Here is a 22008-nt window from a genome sequence, read left to right as displayed (position 1 = left end):
CTCTATACTAACCTGAATGCTATATTCTGCCTGACTATCTAACTCCTCATTATTAAATTGTTCATTACTGATCATTATTTCATGTGTCTCCAAAACATTATTAATTTTTTCATCAAAGTGTTTAACCTGCTCGATCTCTTTTTCGATTTCAGTTATTTGAGTCTTACAAAAGGAAGAAGTCAATTTATTATCACCATGAAGCTCCGTTAGCTTCTTTAAGTAAATAGTTACCTTCCGTTTGTGTATTCCCCGCATCCTCCTCAAGGATGATATAATATTCATAGGGTTAACAAACTCTTCCTCTTTATCAGACATGATTAACTAATTATACTCGATAGATTTAGTATCAATAGCCTGCAAATATTTAAAAGATAACACCCCACCTAAGTTATCGATGCTTACGGGTTACCTAGTACATTATGAAATAGATTATAATACATAATATAAGTTACTAATTACGTCGCACTTGAGTTCCATATTGGTTACCATTCGAAATACCGAGCGACAGTTAGCCAGTTAGCCGTTTCTAAAAAAAATCACTTACTTCACCGAACGATAAACACATATTTACCTCCGAAATATTATATGGAATACACGACAATTTTGGAATTAAATTGGAATTTATTTTAATTTCAGTCTTACTTATATTTAATAAACAAAACAATTATTTAACAACCAAAACAACTTACATTAAAGAATAGATCCACTAATAAAACTTTGTGACATTGCCGTACATTACCTTTTTCCCTAGACATGGCCAAAGATACATAATAATGTAAAGCACTTATCACAAATGTTGACGTTGACGTTGACGTTGACGTATTCCAAAATTGTCGTTGTCTTGGAGTTAGAACGTTCAGTTTTGTTCAGGGTTAATTTCCTATTACAATGTAGATGCCGGCCTTGCTAATGAGAAACTCTTACTGTAACTGTTCGCCGTGGCTGTAGTAACCTCCGAGGTAATTTACTTCTTACCTTTGACAGGTACATATTACGCACGCGCGAACTTAAGACCTATTAGGCAATTACTAGTTTAAGTAATTTAATTCATAAGTTTAATTTTATTATTCATTTCACTTATCATTAACGCTAATAGTTACTATACTAAGTAGCATTAAGTTATTTACTTTTAACTTATTAAGAAAAATAGAAAGCTTCGAGTGAAGCTAACGACCGAATGGCTATTCCCCACAGTCGGACACAAATATCAATCCTTTCTGATTTCTAACAATGTCTGTTGTGGCACTCTGTAGGTAGTCAATGGAAGTCTGTTACGAGAGTTGTAAACAGTGAGGTGTCTGGTCAAGTCAGTGTTGGTTTTGGCAGCAGTTTTCCTTTGGTGTTTCGTTGTTTGTGTGTTATTTGATAGATTTTGGGGTTGTGAAGTTGTTGTGCATGTGTCTGTCTGGTTGTGGTGAGGTTAAGAAGGTTGGTGGTGCATTTTCGGTGTCTGTTAGTGGTGGTTGGGGCAGGGTTGGTTTTGGCGGGTTGTTGTACTGCTGTAAGTCGTGTGGTTGTCGTGTTTTTTCAGGCGGTTGGTGTTCATCTGCATTTAGTCGTTGGGTTATTTAGTTTTTGTGGGGTTGTGGGTCCCGGGTGGTTGATTTGTGTTTGGTTGTCGGCGGTGGTTGTGTGTTGGCTAGCCTATAGCCTATATCCAGTGAACGACAGCACAGCCTAGTCCTAGGTATCAGAAGCCAGCGGTGAGTACCTGTTTGTGTTTTTGTTCTGTATGTAGGTATTGGGGCAACTGTCCTGCTGTGTTTTTTAGTGTTAAGTGGAAAGTGTGATTGAGGGTGGGTTTGATGGCTAGACAGGTTAAGTTTATGTGGGGAGGTTACTTGTTTTTGTGATCCCGCCACAACACTTTTTCAATCATGAACAAAAAAATACTGATACCCTAAATTTAAAATATAAACAAACTGTAAATTTATCTTTTGTATGTGAATAATTCATAAAAATGCATGCAAACACTAATACAAGACAACAAAATGGGATAGCTAAATACCAGCTTTTCCTTGGAGTAACCTACCATCCTTGGTCATATTAAGCAATCTCTCTCATGATCATTAGGCCTAGTTTCTATCTTTTATTCGTTCATAATGCATTCATGCAACTGAAGGTATGTATATCATACCTTAAATTATCAAATGTTATTTTATAAAACTGGCAAATAAAAAGTATGATTTTGTTTTACATAAACTATGTACATTACTTCCTGTAAAATGTGTCCCCAAAATGTAAATTCTTAACATGACAGGCACTCGTCAACAGTGATCTTGCATATCAGGAAAATAAACCATATCAACTAAAGCCTAATAGGTACTGTATTCTAACTTGTAATTCACCTCCACAATATCCTTCATTGAAAAAGCACAAACAAAAACATTATAAAGTATATTAGTGAGACACTTTTAAGAATTTCAAGCAAGAAAATTACCAAACTGGAGTGATATGAGTTAACATAAAAAAAGAAGTACAATTTTCATTAAATAATTTGAAATCGTCAAAAATAATTGTTAGCAAACATAAGTGGTTCTGTAAAAGAAAAAAAGAAAATAGATCCTGTAATGTGATTCTGAAAGGTACAGGTGTAAAATCTAAAAAAAATTATAAGACACCATTATTATTAGATCAATTTCATGGTCAACTATATCCCTTGTATTTCAGTCCTTTACAGAGAAAAAATGCAGAAAAACATGGTACCCAGCAAGAATACCTAAGCATGCATGTATGGATCTGTGAGCATCAACCTTAAATTTTTGTGACTGAGCCTTACCCAAGTTTGACAGCAGAGTCAGAAAATGCAAACTCTGCATCTTAACATTTAATTTAATTTAAAAAAAAATTGTTTCAACACCAAACTCATCACCTGTAACTAGCCTGAAGCCTAATTATGGTAAGAGGGATCATGCAAATAACCATTCAAAAACTGACTGACTGTGAAAAAATAGGACCTGTTTGAGGGCTAAGTTTGAGATAAGCAACTTAGCCCATGACTCTAAAAGGAAACAGGGAACTGTAATCATGACACAAATCCTGGAATCTAAAAGTAAGCGAAAGGTTTTGATTTGTATTCTGTGACTGCAGTCAAACAACTTCATCTTGTATCATAGTAGCCCATCATATCACAAGGTAAACTTCTGGAAGTGGCATTAAACTTGGGGACAATGCTCAACTAGACTGAGAGAGAAATAAATTTAAGTTATCTTCATCTTTGATAGTACCAAAATGGTAATTAGAAAAGAACTAAGATGGTGGTGGTGATGAATCATCCTAACATGTAACCTTAACTGAAGCAAGTTCCACTCATCCCTATGCTACCACCAGGTCTAATGAGTCTAACCATCCGTCTCACACCGTTACAATAAAAGCCTGAGACTAATGTCTGACACCTTCATGTAAATTAAATCAAAACTACAAATTGAAAGGATTTCATATATTATATATAGTAGTTAGAGATAAGATGTCATGAGCCAGCATCTTATGTTCCCCTGCCAGACTAGACATGGGGAGGGTTGTCTTCATTTTTGACATGGGTTCAGGGACACAAAATAATAATGGGTGCAATGGTTTCATCTTTGCTAAATAGTACTTGTCTTTCCTTATAGTCAGTCACAATGGACGCATATTGATTTCTAATTCCCATTATGAAAGCTTGATCCAAAGGTTCATTAGGAGATTTGGCAAGACTATACAGCTAACAAAAGGTCATGTCTACAAGGTTAAGTCACCCACTGAGAAACCACCTCCTCAGTGTTCACAAGGCCTTCTAAGTATGATTGGAGAACCCACATCAAGTTCATGAAAGGAGGAGCAGACTCACATCCTTCATCAGCAAAGATTGGTAAAATGGCTGTCACTTGGAATTCTGTAAGGGTGCATAAAATTCTTTCATTTGTAAGGAAACTTAACAAGTAATATCCATTCATTTTTAACTGGTGGAAGACCAAGAGTATATTTCCCTATTATCTTCTTTGTTTACATACTATAGAAGGTGGGGTTCTAATGGTAATTTATATAATAAACGATGCTCAAATTTGAAGTTTCCTTCCTTTTTGCTTTTAATGCTCTATGAAACTGACACCTGCATTTTTCATATCTTTGAAACTGGGGTCTGCATTTAAACAGATTTTCAGTATGGAATTGACAGCATTGTGGTGCAGGTTTCCTTCCAGCTTGATGTACAACTTGAAGCCCTAATGACCAAGCAGGAACTGGTCATCTGAATAAATGTTTAAGTTCTGGAAAAGTACATACCTTCCAATTGCTTTCTTTCACAACACTGCCATGATGATCTTTATGATGCTAGGTTATCATTGGTTTTAATTTACAGGCGAGTGGTCACCCTTATGTTCATTTATCTGTTGTTCAACTAAAATTAACCAAGCAATAATTTTAACTAGCTAAAGAAAGGTCAGTGCTTAACCATTTTCCTTTATGTGGAAATGTGTATGTTTACAGTAGTTAGGAGTCTAATACTTTATCACCATTCTTTATAAATATTAATATGAGATCTTGTATTAGCAAAAACATCTCTACACAGAGAATGTCTACTGTTCGTGTTATCGAGTATTAAAAATGGTTGAAGTAGCTGCTAACTCAAACCATAATCAAGTCAGTTTTTAATCACTATGAGATAGGTAAAGGAAGTAATGTTGCTGGTATACCTTCTTTGAAATTAGATTTTAGCTCTACTTCTTAGAAAGGAGAGTACAAGTTTTATGGCATTTGAGGAATACTGTAGTAAAAATAGTGAAAACTTCCACCATGACTTCCTAACTGGGCATCATAAAGTCTCTTTCCAAAGACATACTCATAGCATGAGGTACAGCTGTCATACACAGTCTCTCAAATTCAGGGATTGTTCATCAATAAAAAGCCTCAGTTCTTCACATTTTCCCCTCATGACCCTAACCATTCTATTGGAGGATAGTGTGGAAGTTATTTTGTCTTACAATTTTCTCTGCAAGCAATTTTACAGTTTGATGTTCTGTACCTGTTCTAGTTTCCTGCTATATTTGTAAATGGTCTTGTAATGTTAGGTGTATATAATCTTGCTTATTCCTGTGAAAGTTGTTGAGGGTGTGCAGTGGAATTTGCCAATTAGTTTTGTATGTATCTCCAAACACTTTTCTACTGTTGAATTAACAGCACATTCAACTGGTTTATGGGAAGAATGTACATCAGATCTACTAAAGATAGATATTTCAACATTTTGTCTTGCATGGGAAAAAATTACAATCATCCTTGATAATCAAGACAGTGAAATCAAATTAGAAGGGCTAGACAAGATGAAGATAAATATGATAAATTTTTAATCAATCTGTACTTTTCATAGCTAACAAACCTTCAGTCTTAACAATAGGATAATTTTCTTGTGCCAGCTGGAAACCGGTTAAAAACAATAAAAGATTGTAAAGCAAGAAATCTGTGGCATCTGGCAACTCATGCATATACGAAGTGGAAGCTGGTCACTAACCAGGCATAGAACACCGTGACTCGTCAGTCTTTCTTTGACCACCTTGGAGAGTAGTCGCTTGTACTCTCATTCATTCCAAGCTGGTTGCTTTGTTTCCCCATGGTATAAAGGGGAAAACTGAAGTTTCACTATTAAGTAAGAGTTGGAGTAATTGACAATAAGATGGGAGAATGCTGATGAAATATGAAAAGGGTTGTAGTTCCCCCAGTTCAAAAGCTGTCACACATCACAGAACTCAAATATAAATAATCAACAGTGCAGCCATATATCTTCAAAAAGTATTCTCTTATTGAAAAAGTCAAAGAGAGTAATGGTTTGGGCACAAGCTGAGAGGGGATGAGTGGTGGCGAGTCAGTAAAGCAGTGGATGTGTGGCAGCAAGACAAAGACCAATAGGAGGGACTGGAAATCCCAAGCTTAGGGTTACTTACTAACCACTGTTTTCTTTATCTTATTTTCTCTTCAACAAGATATGAATCTGGGATTTCACTGACCATGATACTCAGCTACTCCTTGGTAATGGATTTGTGATAATTTTGAAAATTACCAAACAGAAGAAACAAGACATTTACCATGAAATACAAATTCACCCAGAACCTTGCAAAAAAGTATGGCACTGAAGAAACAGCAAAACAAATATATTCACATACACTAGTATTTAGTATATTAAAGTAAGCAGAGCAGCATTTCATGAGCACGCACTTTTCATTTACTAATTTTGAAGATTTTACTTTTGAACTGAGTGTTATATCCTCCACAATACAGTTATTTGCAAATTTCCTTTTCAATAACAAATTGCCTTAAAAAATTAATACTAATGCAAGTAATCTGCAATCATTAAAACTACTGGAAGATAGAACTTCAATAACCATTCTTTCGCAAAACTTGATATAAAGACTAGATGCCCCTATAAATGAGTACTTTACTAGACTCAAAAAAAAATTACTGAAAATTCAAAAGCCAAATGCAACCAAAATTCTTAAGAGAAGACCTGATGGATAAATACTTCAGTAAACTTTACAGGTATTGATATCCACGTACACTACTGTACTACTGTAAAATACATACCTGTTCCACCATATAATCAAGTTTATTTGCACGCTCCATGGATGATGATAATTCACTATGAAGCTCTTCATTCTGAAAAAAAGTCAATTGCTAATTATATATACAAGCATGGTTCCAATATAATCTTTGACCAATGAAGTAGTTTTCTAAAATGCAAACTAATGTGTTACTTGATTTGTTTTGTAACATCTGGTCTTTCCATTACACTTTAAAAGAATTATTTACAATAAAAGACAGGGCCTGTGATGTTACCCTAGGTAAAACTAAATAACCATTTGATCTCAATCCATTAACCTTTTGAAAATTTATTATATATCATTTTTATGAGTAAACATAAGAACAGCATTCTCTTTGGACAGCAACACTTTAATTGCATCTTTTATTCTAAAATCCCTTTGCTCATTAGTACCATAACAGATACATTTTCCATAAAGGTAAGAGTGATGTTAACCCAAGAACTGCTACAAGCCTCCTGGGGAACTGCTATAAGCTCTTCAGAGCGCTATTTTCTATCTCTTCTCACAAATTCCCTTATAACATTGCTTAACTTGCATTATTTTTTCATGATAAAACTACTTCTCTAGTATAAGTTTTAATTTTTAGAACTTTATTTTACTCATATATAATTATGTATAATAAAGAAATTCCCCATTGACCAAATTTAACTTTTACGCAAAGGATAATAGTGAAATGTTGTTCTTTTCAGTCAAATTTTTTTATATTAATACATTAGAAACAAATGCAATAATAAAAATCATATATAATAGCATACTTACACACACACATACATAATACCACAACATAATGTATTGCTCACTAAGGGAAATAAAAAGCGCAGCAACTCCCAAAACCTACGTCAGCAAGCGGTTGCCTTGTGTAAATTACAGTAACACTCACGAATGTTTTTTTCTTTTCTTTTGAGTATCTGACGAGTCGTTTAAAATAAAATGTAATGAACATAACAAGCAGTTTGAGTTACCATGATAGTAATGGTGTACTTTGTATTGGGTATGTGTAAAGCTCTAGAGAGAGAGAGAGAGAGAGAGAGAGCAGAGAGAGATGAGAGAGAGAGAGAGAGAGAGAGAGAGAGAGAGAGAGAGAGAGAGAGAATAACCTTTTATGAAATATTCTATGAAATCTCTATATTCATTACGTATTTCCATGATAAGAATTTTCTATATTTTTTGCATATTCTTACGATAGGTGGTGGTGGTGGTGGTGGTGGTTTTGGTGTAGCACGTATTATACAAATGTTTACAATAAAATAAAAACAAAAACAAAAATAAAATAAAAACTGATTGTATTTATTTGACTGATCTCAAATAACCCCTAGGTCTTAAGTTTATGTAAAGTTATTCAAATTAGCTGCTAGGTTTATTTATAAAACACCTCAATAATTAGAACAAAGTTTTTTTTACATAATTGCAATAATTGCTTATTCATATGATTTAAATATAAATTTTTTGTATATGTTACAACTATTATATATGTTTGCAAAGGACTAGGAGACTGCATCACTTTTACTTACTTTGTTCCTTCACATATGATAGGTTTTTATTATTGAACTAATAAGTAATAAAGATAGAATATTCTCTCTAAATATGACATATCCTTTTACCCTACTTTACAATAATAGCAATGGTAATAATAACCAATGTATGAATACATAAAAAAAAATACTTACGAAGCAAATAAACTATTTGTAAACTGTAAATGCTGCTATAGCAACTAGCAAGACCATTCATTTTTCGAGAAGAGGATATGAAAATATGGAGTAATTTGCATTATCATTTACAGTCTCTGATATGCAGTATATAAGTTGTAATGGTTACTTGTCAAAAATAGGCTAAAACATCACAACCTAACCAAGAGTGTAGTAAGCAAAAATATGTTATCCTTTACTGGGCCCAAAAACAAGCCCGGTATACCCAATGACCTCACCACCCATGACTGACTACTGACTGACCAGCTACCCGTGGTACTACCGCATCATCTATTCATTGGGTAAAATGCCAGGTCGCGCAATAAAAGTAACTTTGATGGTTTATAAGAAATAACAAAGGAAAGGAGGGATAAAATATTTTGTTGACACATGTATGAAGTAATTACAAAGGCGTTGGTAGAGTTATGAATTAGATTCTGAAGAGTTGCATTTTTGTCAAGATAGCCGCAACACTGGACAGTTGAAAAATTACATCGACGCATATTTCGGGTTAAATGTGCATTTATTCATTTCATTAGTCATATTTATTACTCATTGTTTTCTGTATGTAAAACAGTTTATTCCCTATAAAATGTATTTTTAAAAAATATTTTTGGGGGTTTGGAACAAATTAATTATACATATTTACATTATTCCTTATGGGAATCATTGTTTTGGTTTTAAAATGATGCGTTGGGAGAATCAATCTCCTTTCATAATAACTTAATTCCTTATAATAAAAGCAAAATCTGATCTGATAAAATTAATTTATATTTTTTTCTCCTTAACAATTGCAACTCTTACTACTTGGAATTTTCAGAATACAATTATGTATCTGTATGTAAGAAAGGTAATTCAAAGTTTTGCATTTTAAAACGCCTTACACTGGATTAAGTGTTGAAAAATTTGGGTGCAAAACTTTGATTGGTTGGCATAAATACAAGTGATTAGAGGTACTCCATCCAATAATGATCCACTACCACCAATCTAAAAAATACATAGCTATACTTATAAAAGAAAGAATACTTACCAATCTATTCTTTAATGCTAAATCTGAAGTTAAAGTTTCTACTTTCTCTCGCTGACCATCCAACATTGATTGCAAATGGTCAATTGAGGCCTGAAAACAAAATTCCAGTTACTAGTACAAATTACTAACGTCTAGAGTTATATATGTATTTCATATTTTAGTTAAAATTCCAATAAAATCATTTTAGTCTATTGCATTAATCATATCTACCACATTTCCCACTTGTACAGGTGTTCTACAACTAATATGGGATGTCTTTTTTTTTATGTTATGGTATTATAGAGGTTAAAATAAATATTACACAAACATGTAAAAAAATACTTGCCAGAAAAAAAGCCTCTCAAAATGAAGAAATGCATGTGTATCAAACGTACCAGAGAGCTCTTTTCATTAAATACTACATATGCTTTTTATCCAAATAAATGAATTTTGATGGATCAAAACTTTGTTACAGAAAAATCTTCTACCCCTGAATAATTTCCAAAGTTCTGAACATGCTTTACACTAACATGTTCTTTTAAGAAAATGAGTTACACTAAAGCACCTTTCCTCCAAGTATCCCTCAATTATAAATCTTTAAAGGCAATATCCTCTGAAATGCTGTTAAAAGAACGTATTTAAAAGAATAGTAATTTATATGACTGTAAAACACTAAAGTTGAAAATTTACCTGGAAAGCAGAAGCTTCTTTTTGTGCTGCAAGCATTTCAGAGAGCATTTTGTGCATCTCTAACCCATTGGTAGTTGCTTCTTCAAGCTCATGTTCCAACTGTACAATTCGTTCTTCTAGCTGGATCTTTTCATTAGCATACTCATTCTGCAGGGTAAATATTCTAGATACTTATTCTGAAGGGCAAATACTTACAATACCTATTATGTAAGGTGAATACAATACTCTTAATACTCATTCTACAAGACAATTACTTACAATACCTAGTTTGTAGGGTCAATACTCTTAACACTCACTTTACAGGGCACGTAATCATAATATGCCTATTCTGTAGCAAAAGTACTCTTAATACTTACTCTAAATATTCTCTATACACTACATCATTTAGTCTTTACGTAAATGCCATATCAAATAATAACATTTTCATAAGACATGAACTGGTACTCTGTAATACAGGTACTTTGAAATGCTAGTATTTTCCATACTCTGTGTGGTGAATTGTTTAACAGAATTACCATATTTAGCATAGTAATAAATAATATTGAATGTCCTCTGATAATTTATCTACAGTTCAAAAAGTTGCAACAAAGTGGTTGCAAGTTTTGAAGGTAACTGTTCTGGACTTAAGTTATGATGACATATTTTCTAAAATATAGTATATTAAACTAAAACAGACAAAATGAGCACAACTTCTGTAATAAGACATATTAAGAGATAGTGTTAGATTAACAAGTGCCATCTAGAGCACAATCTAAAGCACTGCTGTTTAAAAATTTGCATCTGAAGTGGCCATTTTACCAAAAAATAACTGAATAAATCTTTCAAAGCATTAACAACATCCTTTGCATCACAAAAATCAAACTTTTCAAAGGGTACTTAATGATTCTGATTTTAAAATATGTGGCTTTCCAATCATGTCATCACAAATCTACTATAAACTGCAAATGGAAGAGATGAAAATCTGTAACATATTATTTACTCCCTAAAATTCTTCTTAATATAATAAAACTAAGGAACCATCCCTTTCCTTCAGAGTACTTACGTCAAACTCAATCAATGCAAATTAAAGCTGCAATTGCGAAACTTTGCTGCCAAGTGTCATGTTAAAAAAAATCACTTCACACAGGATATGTTCTACTTTTAAAAGTGTTGATCTGAGTTCTTTGTATACAAGTGTGACCAATGCAAAGACAAAATAATAAAATTATTTCAATATGGCACTCTTGACTTGTTTGGAGAACCTCATAATCCCAAAAGGACTGGACCTGTTCTTTATCAAATTCATTAGTCCACAAAGTCTTCTAAAAAGAATAGGTTAGATATGTTAAACAACCACTGGTGAACTAATAGAAATTGCAGCTTTGGATCTTTACTAGCATCTTCACTTTCCTTACAGTACAAATTGTGTTCTAGCCTCCTCTGATATCCAAGGTTTAAGGCATTTATTTGACCTCTTTTGCCATTAATCTTTTTCAATGTGACATCTCATCAAATGACTTCTTGAAAACCACATAAAAAGTACAGTATGTATATTTATTGCTCTGTACACTAGAGAGAGAGAGAGGGGGGGGGGAGAGAGAGAGGAGAGAGAGAGGAGAACGAGGAGAGTGAGAGAAGAGGAGAGAGACGAGAGAAGAGAGGGAGAGAGAGGAGAGAGGAGAGATAGAGAGAGACCGAAGACGAGAGAGAGAGAGAGAGAGGGGCCTTATTATATGTTTGTGTAAGAATGTATGGCTATTCTTTTTTTGAGTATATCTTAGTTTTACCAGACCACTGGGCTGATTAACAGCTCTCCTAGGGCTGGCCCGAAAGATTAGATATTTTTACGTGGCTAGGAACCAATTGGGTTACCTAGCAACGGAACCTACAGCTTATTGTGTGATCCGAACAACATGATATCGAGAAATGAATCTCTATCACCGGAAATAAATTCCTCTGGTTCCATGTTGGCTGAACTGAGAACCAAACTTCGGACCACCGGATTGGTAGTTGAGCGCAAAATCCACTCGTCCAACGAGGTACCCTACTCGGAGGGAATAAACAACACGTAATGAAAGCATATCAACCCAAGCCTTTGCTAAGGAGGAAGTTAACAGTAGGACTTATACGAAAGTGTGCTAATGCTACAGTTCAAACTCCAAAACAGGAAGTTTATTAATGAAAGAAATTAACTATTGTTCAAGCTATACATAAATGAGCAAATAAAATAGGTTTAAACATACTTAAGTGCATGGAAAAAAGTATGATTAAAAAAAAAACAGCATAAAAGCTATAGCTTTTGTTAAGTATGTTCATCTATCATTAAGGTAAGAACACACCTGCAAAGGGGATGTGTTGAAGTTTACTAATTTCATTTACACAGTGAAAATCACTTTAAAAAAATAAGCACAGTTGTAGGCTTAAATGTTAATACATAATTTCCCACTCTGCAAATTTTATCCTGAGCAAGAAAAAAATTAAATAATATATTTATTAAAATACTTTCTAAAGAATGGTAAAATAATTGTGATATTTTTAGTATACTTCTAGGTAGACTATATATGACAGGGTAACTGAAGGCAGCCCCTAGCCTAACCAGGTTAAAAACACTTCCAGAAACTGCTTTATCTTCTTCCTTTCAAACAACACTTGAAAAAAATTCATATAAGCATAATATGATTATTTCAATGTTGTTCTGAGATTATGTATAGCAAAACAGAAAGCAAAAGTTCACTTTGAATTGATATTTTCAATGTTGTACCCCAAAATAAGCCATTTCTAACAATCCAACAACCAATCAGCCCTAGTGATGTCCAACTATGAGATTTCCATTGCATTTTACACTTCCAGATACAACTGCAGTACAGAAAGAAAATAATGTGTACTATAATAGCAAATAACTATGAAAATTCTACAATACATTTGTGCAGGGGTCATTTCTATCCACACTAAGTATTTATTTTAAAGTTCTCTTAAAAAAAACACTGACTGGCATTAGCACATCGTCATTTGCTAATAATTCTTCCTCTTCTTCACCAAGTAGAAGCTGCTGCTCTGTTGCCATTGCAAGCTCAGTCACCTGTGCCAGGCTCTCCTAGAGTATCGAATGCAATGAAGAGATCAAGCTGTTACCATGATTCCCTGACACACTTACTACAACTGAGATTAATTAATAATGCATAACCAAAAAATCAAGCCACAAAGTATTTTAAACCCATAAGCATCATGCACTGCAACCGACTGATTCAAGACTGAACAGTTTACTTTAGAACAATCATTCCTTCAACACCCACAGACAGTTCTATTCTACTGTTTCTCTTATAGCAAGAGCTTAAACAAATCCTTTTTGGGAAGCAAACCCACATATTAAAACACCATGTAAAACCTAACCAACACACTTCTGCATATTGATACAAAATTGTCTGATAATTGTTAGTTACAGATAAAATGTGATTGAAGATGACAAATTGCAACATTCAGTTCATAAAATATTTTCTTTCCAAATTGAAAGGATACAAAAAAAACTGTTTAAAACATCAAAATATACCTATGACTTACCTTTACCATTTCCAGTTGTGAGCTAATTTCATTAACATCTCCACTAGACGTGGTTACTCGTGAAGCCACACTTTCTAACTGCAAATTGTAATAAGCAACTCAAATAACACAAAATATAAACAAGCATTAAAAGAAAACAATTTATGCCTTACTGATACATTACAAGATGTGGTCATCCCTTCAGAAACATGCATTGGTGACAGTGCAAGAGAATATAAATAGAAAATGAAAATTGACAAACCAGGACTGAATGACATTCACATTTCTATGTTACATATCTGCAAAAACCCTGCGATTTTCTCTCATTTTCATATTAATAACCTTTATATTAACCAGTTTATAGAAAAAGTTTATGTCAAAAACTAATGAGACTGAATAATAATAATGAGCAATAAAGATGAGTAAACACTTGAGACAAAAATTATGATGAAACTTGTCATATTTCCCAAGTAGAGAGATTAATGCTGATAAAACTGATTTTTAGGTGCTACTTACAGCATTCTAAAAAAATAAAAAAATATTTACCAAGATATTTCAAAAATATTAAAATTCTAGCAATACAGAAACTACTGAAACAATGTCATTCTAAAAATACTTCAGTAAACAAAATCTCAATATGACTTAATTACTACAAGTGCTAAATTTAAAGAATTCCTTTTATTTACTCCAAAAAATTTTTTTGGGGTATGATAAAACAAATCACCTCTTATAAATCTTGATAATATTCCCAACATAAAAGTAACAAAATATTCATCATACCAATGAACATAAATACAGAAAGAACTTTAACTCTGTATAGATTGTATAAGAATGGCATGCAACATTACAGCCTACACAATTTTTGCAAACAAAAAACTAAATTAAAAAACTGCTTTATGCTAAATATATAACAGTACATTTAACATTGAATGAACAAAAATGATCCATACTATATTAATTTTCAATGCAAAAAGATAAAAACATCACATTTTCCTGTAAAAAGGATTTTATTCATACACCCATTTAACCCTTAAACCCCGAAGCGGTATTTTAAAAATCGTCTCCCGTATGCTGGCGGCGTTTGCGAGTGAGCACCAAAAAGGAAAAAATGTTTTTTTCAAAAAATGACAGCACGCTTAGTTTTCAAGATTAAGAGTTCATTTTTGGCTCCTTTTTTGTCACTGCCTGAAGTTTAGTATGCAACCATCAGAGATGAAAAAAAAATCATTATCATATATAAATATTGGGATATATGACAGCGCAAAAAAAAAAATTCATACATAATTGTATGAGTTAATTTTTTTTTGTATTGTACACTAAATTGCGACCATTTTGGTATATAACACATTGTAAAACGATCAAGGCAACACAGAGAAAATATTATCACAAAATGATGCACGAATTCGTAACACGCGGACGTAAAAAAAGCTGTTTTCAAAAGTTCACCATAAATCAAAATATAGTGCTAGAGACTTCCCGTTTGTTGCAAAATGAATGTAATTCATTGAATATTACTAGACTGTAAGTGTTGTAGCTTACAATTGCAGTTTTCGACCATTTTGGTCCAGTTAAAGTTGACCGAAGGACGAATTTTTTCTATTTATCATTATTTATATGAAAATATTTCAAAACTGATAAAAAGCTACAACCATGGGTTGTTTTTTGTTGGATTCTACATAAAATTGCGCATATTTTCATATATAAAACTTAATGTAACGGCTAATTTAAAATGGTGCAAACATTACAACACTTGGATTAAAAAATTTATGATTTTTTCGGAAGTTACCGCACGGACATAAGGAAAAAGTTTATTTCATAAATTCACCATAAATCGAAATATTGTGCTAGAGACTTCCAATTTGTTGCAAAATAAAGGTAAATAATTGAATATTACTAGAATGTAATAGTTTTAGCTTACTATTGCGTTTTTCGACCATTTCGGTCGAGTCAAAGTTGACTGAAGGTTGATATTTTGGCACTTATCGTTATTTATATAAAAATATTTCAAAACTGAAAAAAGCTACAACCATGGATTGTTTTTAGTTGTATTCTACATGAAATTGCGCACATTTCCATATATAAAACTTTATGCAACGGCTAATTTAAAATGGTGCAAACATTACGACAATCAGACAAAAAAATTTCTGATTTTTTTCGGAAGAATTACCGCGCGGACGTAAGGGTAAAGTTTTTTTCATAAATTCACCATAAATCGAAATATTGCGCTAGAGACGTCCAATTTGTTGCAAAATGAAGGTAAATGATTGAATATTACAAGAATATAAGAGTTTTAGCTTACAATTGCATTTTTCAACCATTTCGGAAGAGTCAAAGTTGACCGAAGGTGGAAATTTTGGCACTTGTTGTTATTTACATAAAAATATTTTAAAACTGATAAAAGCTACAACCATGAGTTGTTTTTAGTTGTATTCTACATGAAATTGTACACATTTTCATATATAATACTCCATGTAATGGCTAATTTAAAATGGCGCAAAAATTATGTCAAAGTGACGAAATAATTTCTGAGATGTGTCTCTGATGTTTTTTAGTGCGAGAAGAAAGAAATTCGCGCTTGCGCGCCTGGGTAACGATTGTAAACAAAACAACACCTTGATCCGTGAGCTCCCAGCATCCCCCAAGGCGTGTGATTCAAAAGTTTTCGCTTGGTAGGCCTATAAGTATTTTTCCACAAATTTTTAAAAAACTTTTTTATACCAACGTACCATACGTCCAATCGGCACCCAACAGACAATTTATATAGACGTTTAATACGTCCAATCAGCGTTAAAGGGTTAACATGCACTACATGCATAATACTGTGGTCCACTATACTCATAGGTTACCCGGCCTTTTGTCTGTCAGACAGATAAAGGTAGTTCCATTTCATACGCAGCCTCTGGAGCCTCAAGTATTTTCCCTGTGGCTGTATTAAAGCAGAAGATCCATGAGGCTTAAGGACGGCACTAATTACATGAACATGGGGTTCATATGAAAAATCCTTAGCAACAAAAAATTAATTTACCACATCTCAATCATATATGACTAGACTGGCATCTATAGGTGGGAGGCCATGAAGCTAGGGTTCCCAGTTTTTTTTTTTTTTCTTTCTTTTTTTTAAGAGTTAACAGAGCACTTGGGGATTGTAAATGTAAAGCAAGGCACTTTATCATTTAAATTTAAGTGCCCTTCAGTATCAGGAATGTACTACTGTAGTCAATATCTTAGAAGACTGTATCTCTCAACACTTTACTGGAGGGAACATGACCTATTGTGGCTACTCATATGAATATGATCAAGAAAGTTAATGACTGTCCCTTGAAACAATTTTGCTTCATTTATTTCAAATAAATGAAAGCATAAAGAAACCGGCTTTAATTAAAAGTCAGATCTAAGGATTTCCTTCTGCCTTTGCCCAGTGGAATTATACCATATGGAGTTGTCACCTCATAAATAATTGGGCCTCTTCCCTGGCATGATAAGGGAATCTGTTCTTTGATGATGATGGAATACAAGCAAGGAATGGTAAAGTGTGATGTGAAAGTCTTAAGCAGCCATTTGGATCGTCATGTGAGGTCGGGAGCAAACAATCCCTGACCATCCTGGTGGCTAAGATTACCCACATGGTGCTAGAGTTTTGAGTTTAACCTAAACAGCTCTAAGAGGACAGCAAGATAGATAATAGTAACACTGATCAAACTAATGTCTTTGTAACATTACACTCTCTGCTTTGCCTTATACCTCTGGGCATGAAGACGAATGCTGTTCAGGTCATTTTAGAATATCAACAAAGGTGGCTGCTTGAAAAATGTCTTCCAAGGCAGGATGACGGAGAAACTGGTTGCTACCTACAGCAATGGGCTAAGATATCATTCTTGCTGTAATTAGGGGACACTAAAATACTCATCCTACAGTCCCTGGAAGTTTGGAGTTTCCCCAATGTCTGCTTGCAGGAGCCAAGACAGAAATAATTTAGTTTCACCTTGAGCAAAATCCAAGCTGCTAAGTTCCATGCGACTGAGCAAACTCAGACAGTTGTACTGAGGCATGCCATGCAACAGCCTATTAAGGATTGGCTCTACATATGTACAGTCGTGCAGATAACAGTACAGAGACCAACTCCACCATCTTATAATGACTTGGCAAATATGCTGCTCCCTTATATGCTTTAGCCCCTGCTAAGAGATTGCCTCCATGTTGACAAATAGCCCAGAACAAGTGGTGCCCAAAAACAAGTTATTGGCAAGCACACTTTTATATCTTCCTAAAAGGCAAATGAATGTTATCTGAAAACTTTTGAAGATCCTCAGACATGAAAATAATGCTATTGTTCCTAGTTCTATAATGTAAAAACTTCACCGTTTGATGTTACCGACAGCATTCCTTCTGTATACAATTGGGTATATCAAGAAAATTCAAAGCTCCAAGGAAACAAGAAGTTAGCAAGGCTTCTACTGCAGGAGATTGCAGTTCTGGCATCTTGAAGGAGCTTATAACATCCCCTAACCCTGAGGTTATGGCCTAGACAATCTTTTGGCATTCAGGCATTCACCTGTTTACTACTCCTACAGGGCATATCAAGAGAGAATCATAGTTCAAAGTAGTGGCACAGAGGCACAGAGTTATATATTCTGAAGACAGACAAAGCCCCATTTGAGACTGTAACTGCTTGGCTTACTGTAATTCACAAACTATTAGAAGAAACATGCCAACCTCTGTGCAACAGGGAAAATTCTGCTTCTGTGACAATGACCAGACTCAAAATGTTATATTTATAAATGTTATAACATTTGTTTTCTCAAACAACAAGGAGCACAAGGTGTGGGGAAAACTCAACAGAATACCACATGGCTCTTCAACTCCTAAATTAACATATGTATGTTTACTGGGGGATAAGATGAAACAATAACTTTTTTTTTTATCACAGGGATGAAGGAGACTTGAAGCTGAAAAAATTGTAAATGGGAAAGCAACTAGATGCAAGCTCTGGAAAGTGATCTTGAAGAAAATACATGGATAACAACAGAAGACCAGTTCAATGCAATAAAGGAATACCAAAAATAAAATTACTAATACTACTCGGGATCCAGAGGGCAAGTGTGTGGTGGACAATCCTTCTTCTGTCCTGAGACAGACGACTAGTGATCCTGGAAACATTATGGATCATGATAAAAGGCATATATACAGTTAACTGGTATGTGATAAAACACCACTTGCAGATAAAAAAAAATAGTAGTAGTTTCACCAAAAAGACATCATTTACAATTTGTCCACATTTAGGGTATTCAATGCCCCAACTCTTAAAAATTTGTTTCACAAACAAAAAAGTGCCAAGAACTTACGAATGTGCTATGGTTTTTATGTTTATGGCAGTTAACTGCCTCATTATTTGCATCTACAGCATTGTACACAGCTCAGCAAAATTCCCCAAAATATTTGCAAAATTCATATTCCTAAGAACTTTGTATTATTTATAGGTTAAAAACTTTTTCACAAATTTACATACAAGAAAAGTGATGTAGTTATCTGCTGGTTATTCAAGGATCCATATGCATGTGCAATCTACTGTTACTATTCTTTTGTCTCAAAAATAAATTTGATGTGTCTGGGGTTTCAAAGATCATGAACAAGAGTCAATTTAAATTTAGTTTTAAAAAATTAGATGTTTATTTACGAAGACATGTCCATTCAAACACAGATATATACAATTAATGAAGACAACATAATCCTTCTTTCATTATAAAAATTTTAACTGAAACATGCAAAAAAAAAAATTGCAATGCCTCACCTCTGCACGAGCTTTTGTTAATTCTGCATGAAGAGACTCATTTTCATCAGCTTTCACTCTGTTTTCATGGTCGATACGATTCAGTGCTTCTAGTAGTGGGCCTTCCCGAGAGATTTTCTGCCATAAGAACACTTGCTATTAGGAAAGTGACCAATTTATCCATTTTCTTATGTTGACATAGAACTGCAAACCTTTCTTAAGAATATTAGTTTTAATAACCAGAATACATAAAATCATCCTTACATATTCCAAAACCTCCCAAGAATACATTATCATATAGGGCATGGATCAGGTAATAGAGAGAGGCAACTCTGTACTTCTGATGTTGAGTTACACTATCTACAACTGTACTTCCAAGGGCAGGTCATACTTTCCATAACTGTACTTCCAAGGTCAATTATTACTATATATGCAACTAGACTCCCCAAGTCAATTCATATCATCTACAATTGTACTTCCAAGGTCAAGTCATACTTTCTACAACTAGCCCCAGCACATAAGATTTTATGACAAATAATACAATGTACATGATAAAATAAACATTTTACCAATAAATTTGATTTCACTAATTGATACCTCTATTAAGAAGCCATAAACAATCCTGATCCCTACAATCTTACAATTGCCAAGGTACATAATAAATTTTTCACTTTTCTATTAAAAAAAAATTGCAAATTTTAACAATCCTACTTTCTTCTATAAATACAACTCACTAATTATTCAAATACCAAAAGATAACCAATGTAAATACTAAAAGATAACCAATGTACAGTCTTTACAAGAATTTAGTTATACATACACAAAGTAATGTATGCCATGCCTAGAAATGAAAAACAATAGTATCAAACAAAATGAGCAGAGGAAGCAGATAAATTCTTTGAACTTCTTCAATCCTTCTTATTATGACCCATACAGTTATACCTTGGTACCAAGAATGGTCTCAATATATACAATTAATTTTACGGACATTATGTTCAAGCAAAACACTGTTCTGTTTTCATCCATTTTGCTCAGTTTTCAGACATTGACAAACAGTTAAAACATACAGGACTGGGCACATCACAAACGCACAGTTCCCAGCAAGAACAAGGGATAGTGCCCCGTTTACCAGTAGCTCTCATTCAGTGCAAACATGTCTCGTGTTTGTGTCTGTTACTTTTGGTGCTTCTAGTGAGCATAAGTTACCATGGGAACCTAAAAAGGTTATATATAGAAGTGTATTTTTGGTCATAGATAGAAGAGCATAAAAATTACTGGTAGATGGAAAAATAACATTTCAAAAGATAGTCACTGCAAGATATGCCAGAGGTTCTGTCACTGATCTGGATTAAAGAGTTTCATAACCCAAAAACTCACTTCTTCAGTGGTAAAAGGTAAAGAGGCCGTCAAAACAGCTGATGTTGCTAAGGAATTGACATCTGTTACAAAATAAAGGTCTTAGACAATTGAAGAAGTTGAGTAATTGTTACTGATTTGGATAAATAAAACACAGGCAGCTGCTGATAAAAAGGCAAGACAACTGCATGTTTGAAAACCAACCATGGAATGAATGCTGATACAGGTAACGCTGAAGGGTTCAGAGAAAGGCATGACCAGGCTGCTAGTTCCAAAAAAAAATGTTGAAAAATATGAGAGATCATAGACTGTAGAGGCTGAAAGTTTTGCTCACCAGCAAGTATTCATTTGTGATTAGACAAGCTTGTTCTGGAAAAAAAATAAGGCCAAGGAGGACCTATATCACGAAAGAGAAGTCACTGCCAGGGCACAAGCCAAGCAGAATAGATTCACTCTTTTGCTCTATAAGAATGCAAGTGGGGATTTAAGAATAAAGTCTATGCTTGTCTACCATCACAGAACCTGAGGGTAAAAAAAAAAAAGGGGGGGTAGTGAAAAAAAAATACATCTGATGTGGAGGCTATACGTAAAGCCTGGGTAATCAAGCAAATTATTTTTACTGAGCAGGTGAATGAAGTGGTTGGTCCAGCTCATCCTCCCAGTTTGAAGGCAGAGTTGCTGGAGATGTTTAACTTCATGCCCCTTAACTCCTGCTATTCACCCCATGGACCAACAGGTCACTTCTACTTTCAAGAGACTCCTCCACACTGAAAAACCTGAGGGAATGTTCCTTAAAGGACAATGAACTCTGTCTGGAGGATATTGTGGGAAGATGCTAAAACACAAAGGGACTTGGAAGGCTTTGAGCCTGTTGTGGAAGATATTGCGCCTCTGGGCAAGTCCATGGGTCTGGAGATGACTGTTAATGATGTGGGGTTAGCAGAGGAGCACAAAGCAGAGCTCACAACAGAAGAACTACAGAACCTTCTGAGGGAGCAGCAACAGACAACAGGTGAAGCATCATCTTCAGAGGAGGGAAGAGAGGTTGTCCCTAATTAATTAATATAAGAAATGTGTGCAAATGAAGAAAAGTGCATATTTTCTTTGAAAAATATCATCTTGACAAAACTAGCAGACAAAAATTACAAATTTTTAATCAATTTGTATCTTTCATAGCTAACAAACCCTCAGTCTTAACAAAAGGATAATCTTGTGCCAGATGAAAACAGGATTTTATGGAGACTGTGTTTACAGATAAAAACAGAAAATGACAGAAAAGATACATGACTCCAGAAGCACAGTTTCCTGCCATTTTTATGGAAGGGAATTCCCCTTCCCAACAAAAACACCTCTCCTCCTCTTCAACTTCCTCACCACCCATGTGTAGATAAAGTTAAGGGTGTGCTGCATTTATTTCAA

At 34.1% G+C, this 22008-nt stretch overlaps 1 protein-coding gene across 1 annotated transcript in view; it reads right to left on the bottom strand.

The window, feature by feature from the left end:
* Positions 1-22008, bottom strand: part of LOC135225268 (uncharacterized) — a 155793-nt gene that overhangs the window by 24956 nt on the left and 108829 nt on the right. The window contains exons 7-11 of the mRNA XM_064264597.1: positions 19255-19371; positions 13488-13565; positions 9951-10097; positions 9282-9371; positions 6550-6621 (exon numbers count right to left, since the gene is read on the bottom strand). Coding sequence (XP_064120667.1) covers positions 6550-6621; positions 9282-9371; positions 9951-10097; positions 13488-13565; positions 19255-19371 — 504 coding nt within the window. The remainder of the gene's footprint in view (positions 1-6549; positions 6622-9281; positions 9372-9950; positions 10098-13487; positions 13566-19254; positions 19372-22008) is intronic.

Source organism: Macrobrachium nipponense, chromosome 13, assembly GCF_015104395.2.
Source record: "Macrobrachium nipponense isolate FS-2020 chromosome 13, ASM1510439v2, whole genome shotgun sequence".
Classification (NCBI taxonomy): domain Eukaryota; kingdom Metazoa; phylum Arthropoda; class Malacostraca; order Decapoda; family Palaemonidae; genus Macrobrachium; species Macrobrachium nipponense.
This window is presented reverse-complemented; position numbering and strand designations above follow the sequence as displayed.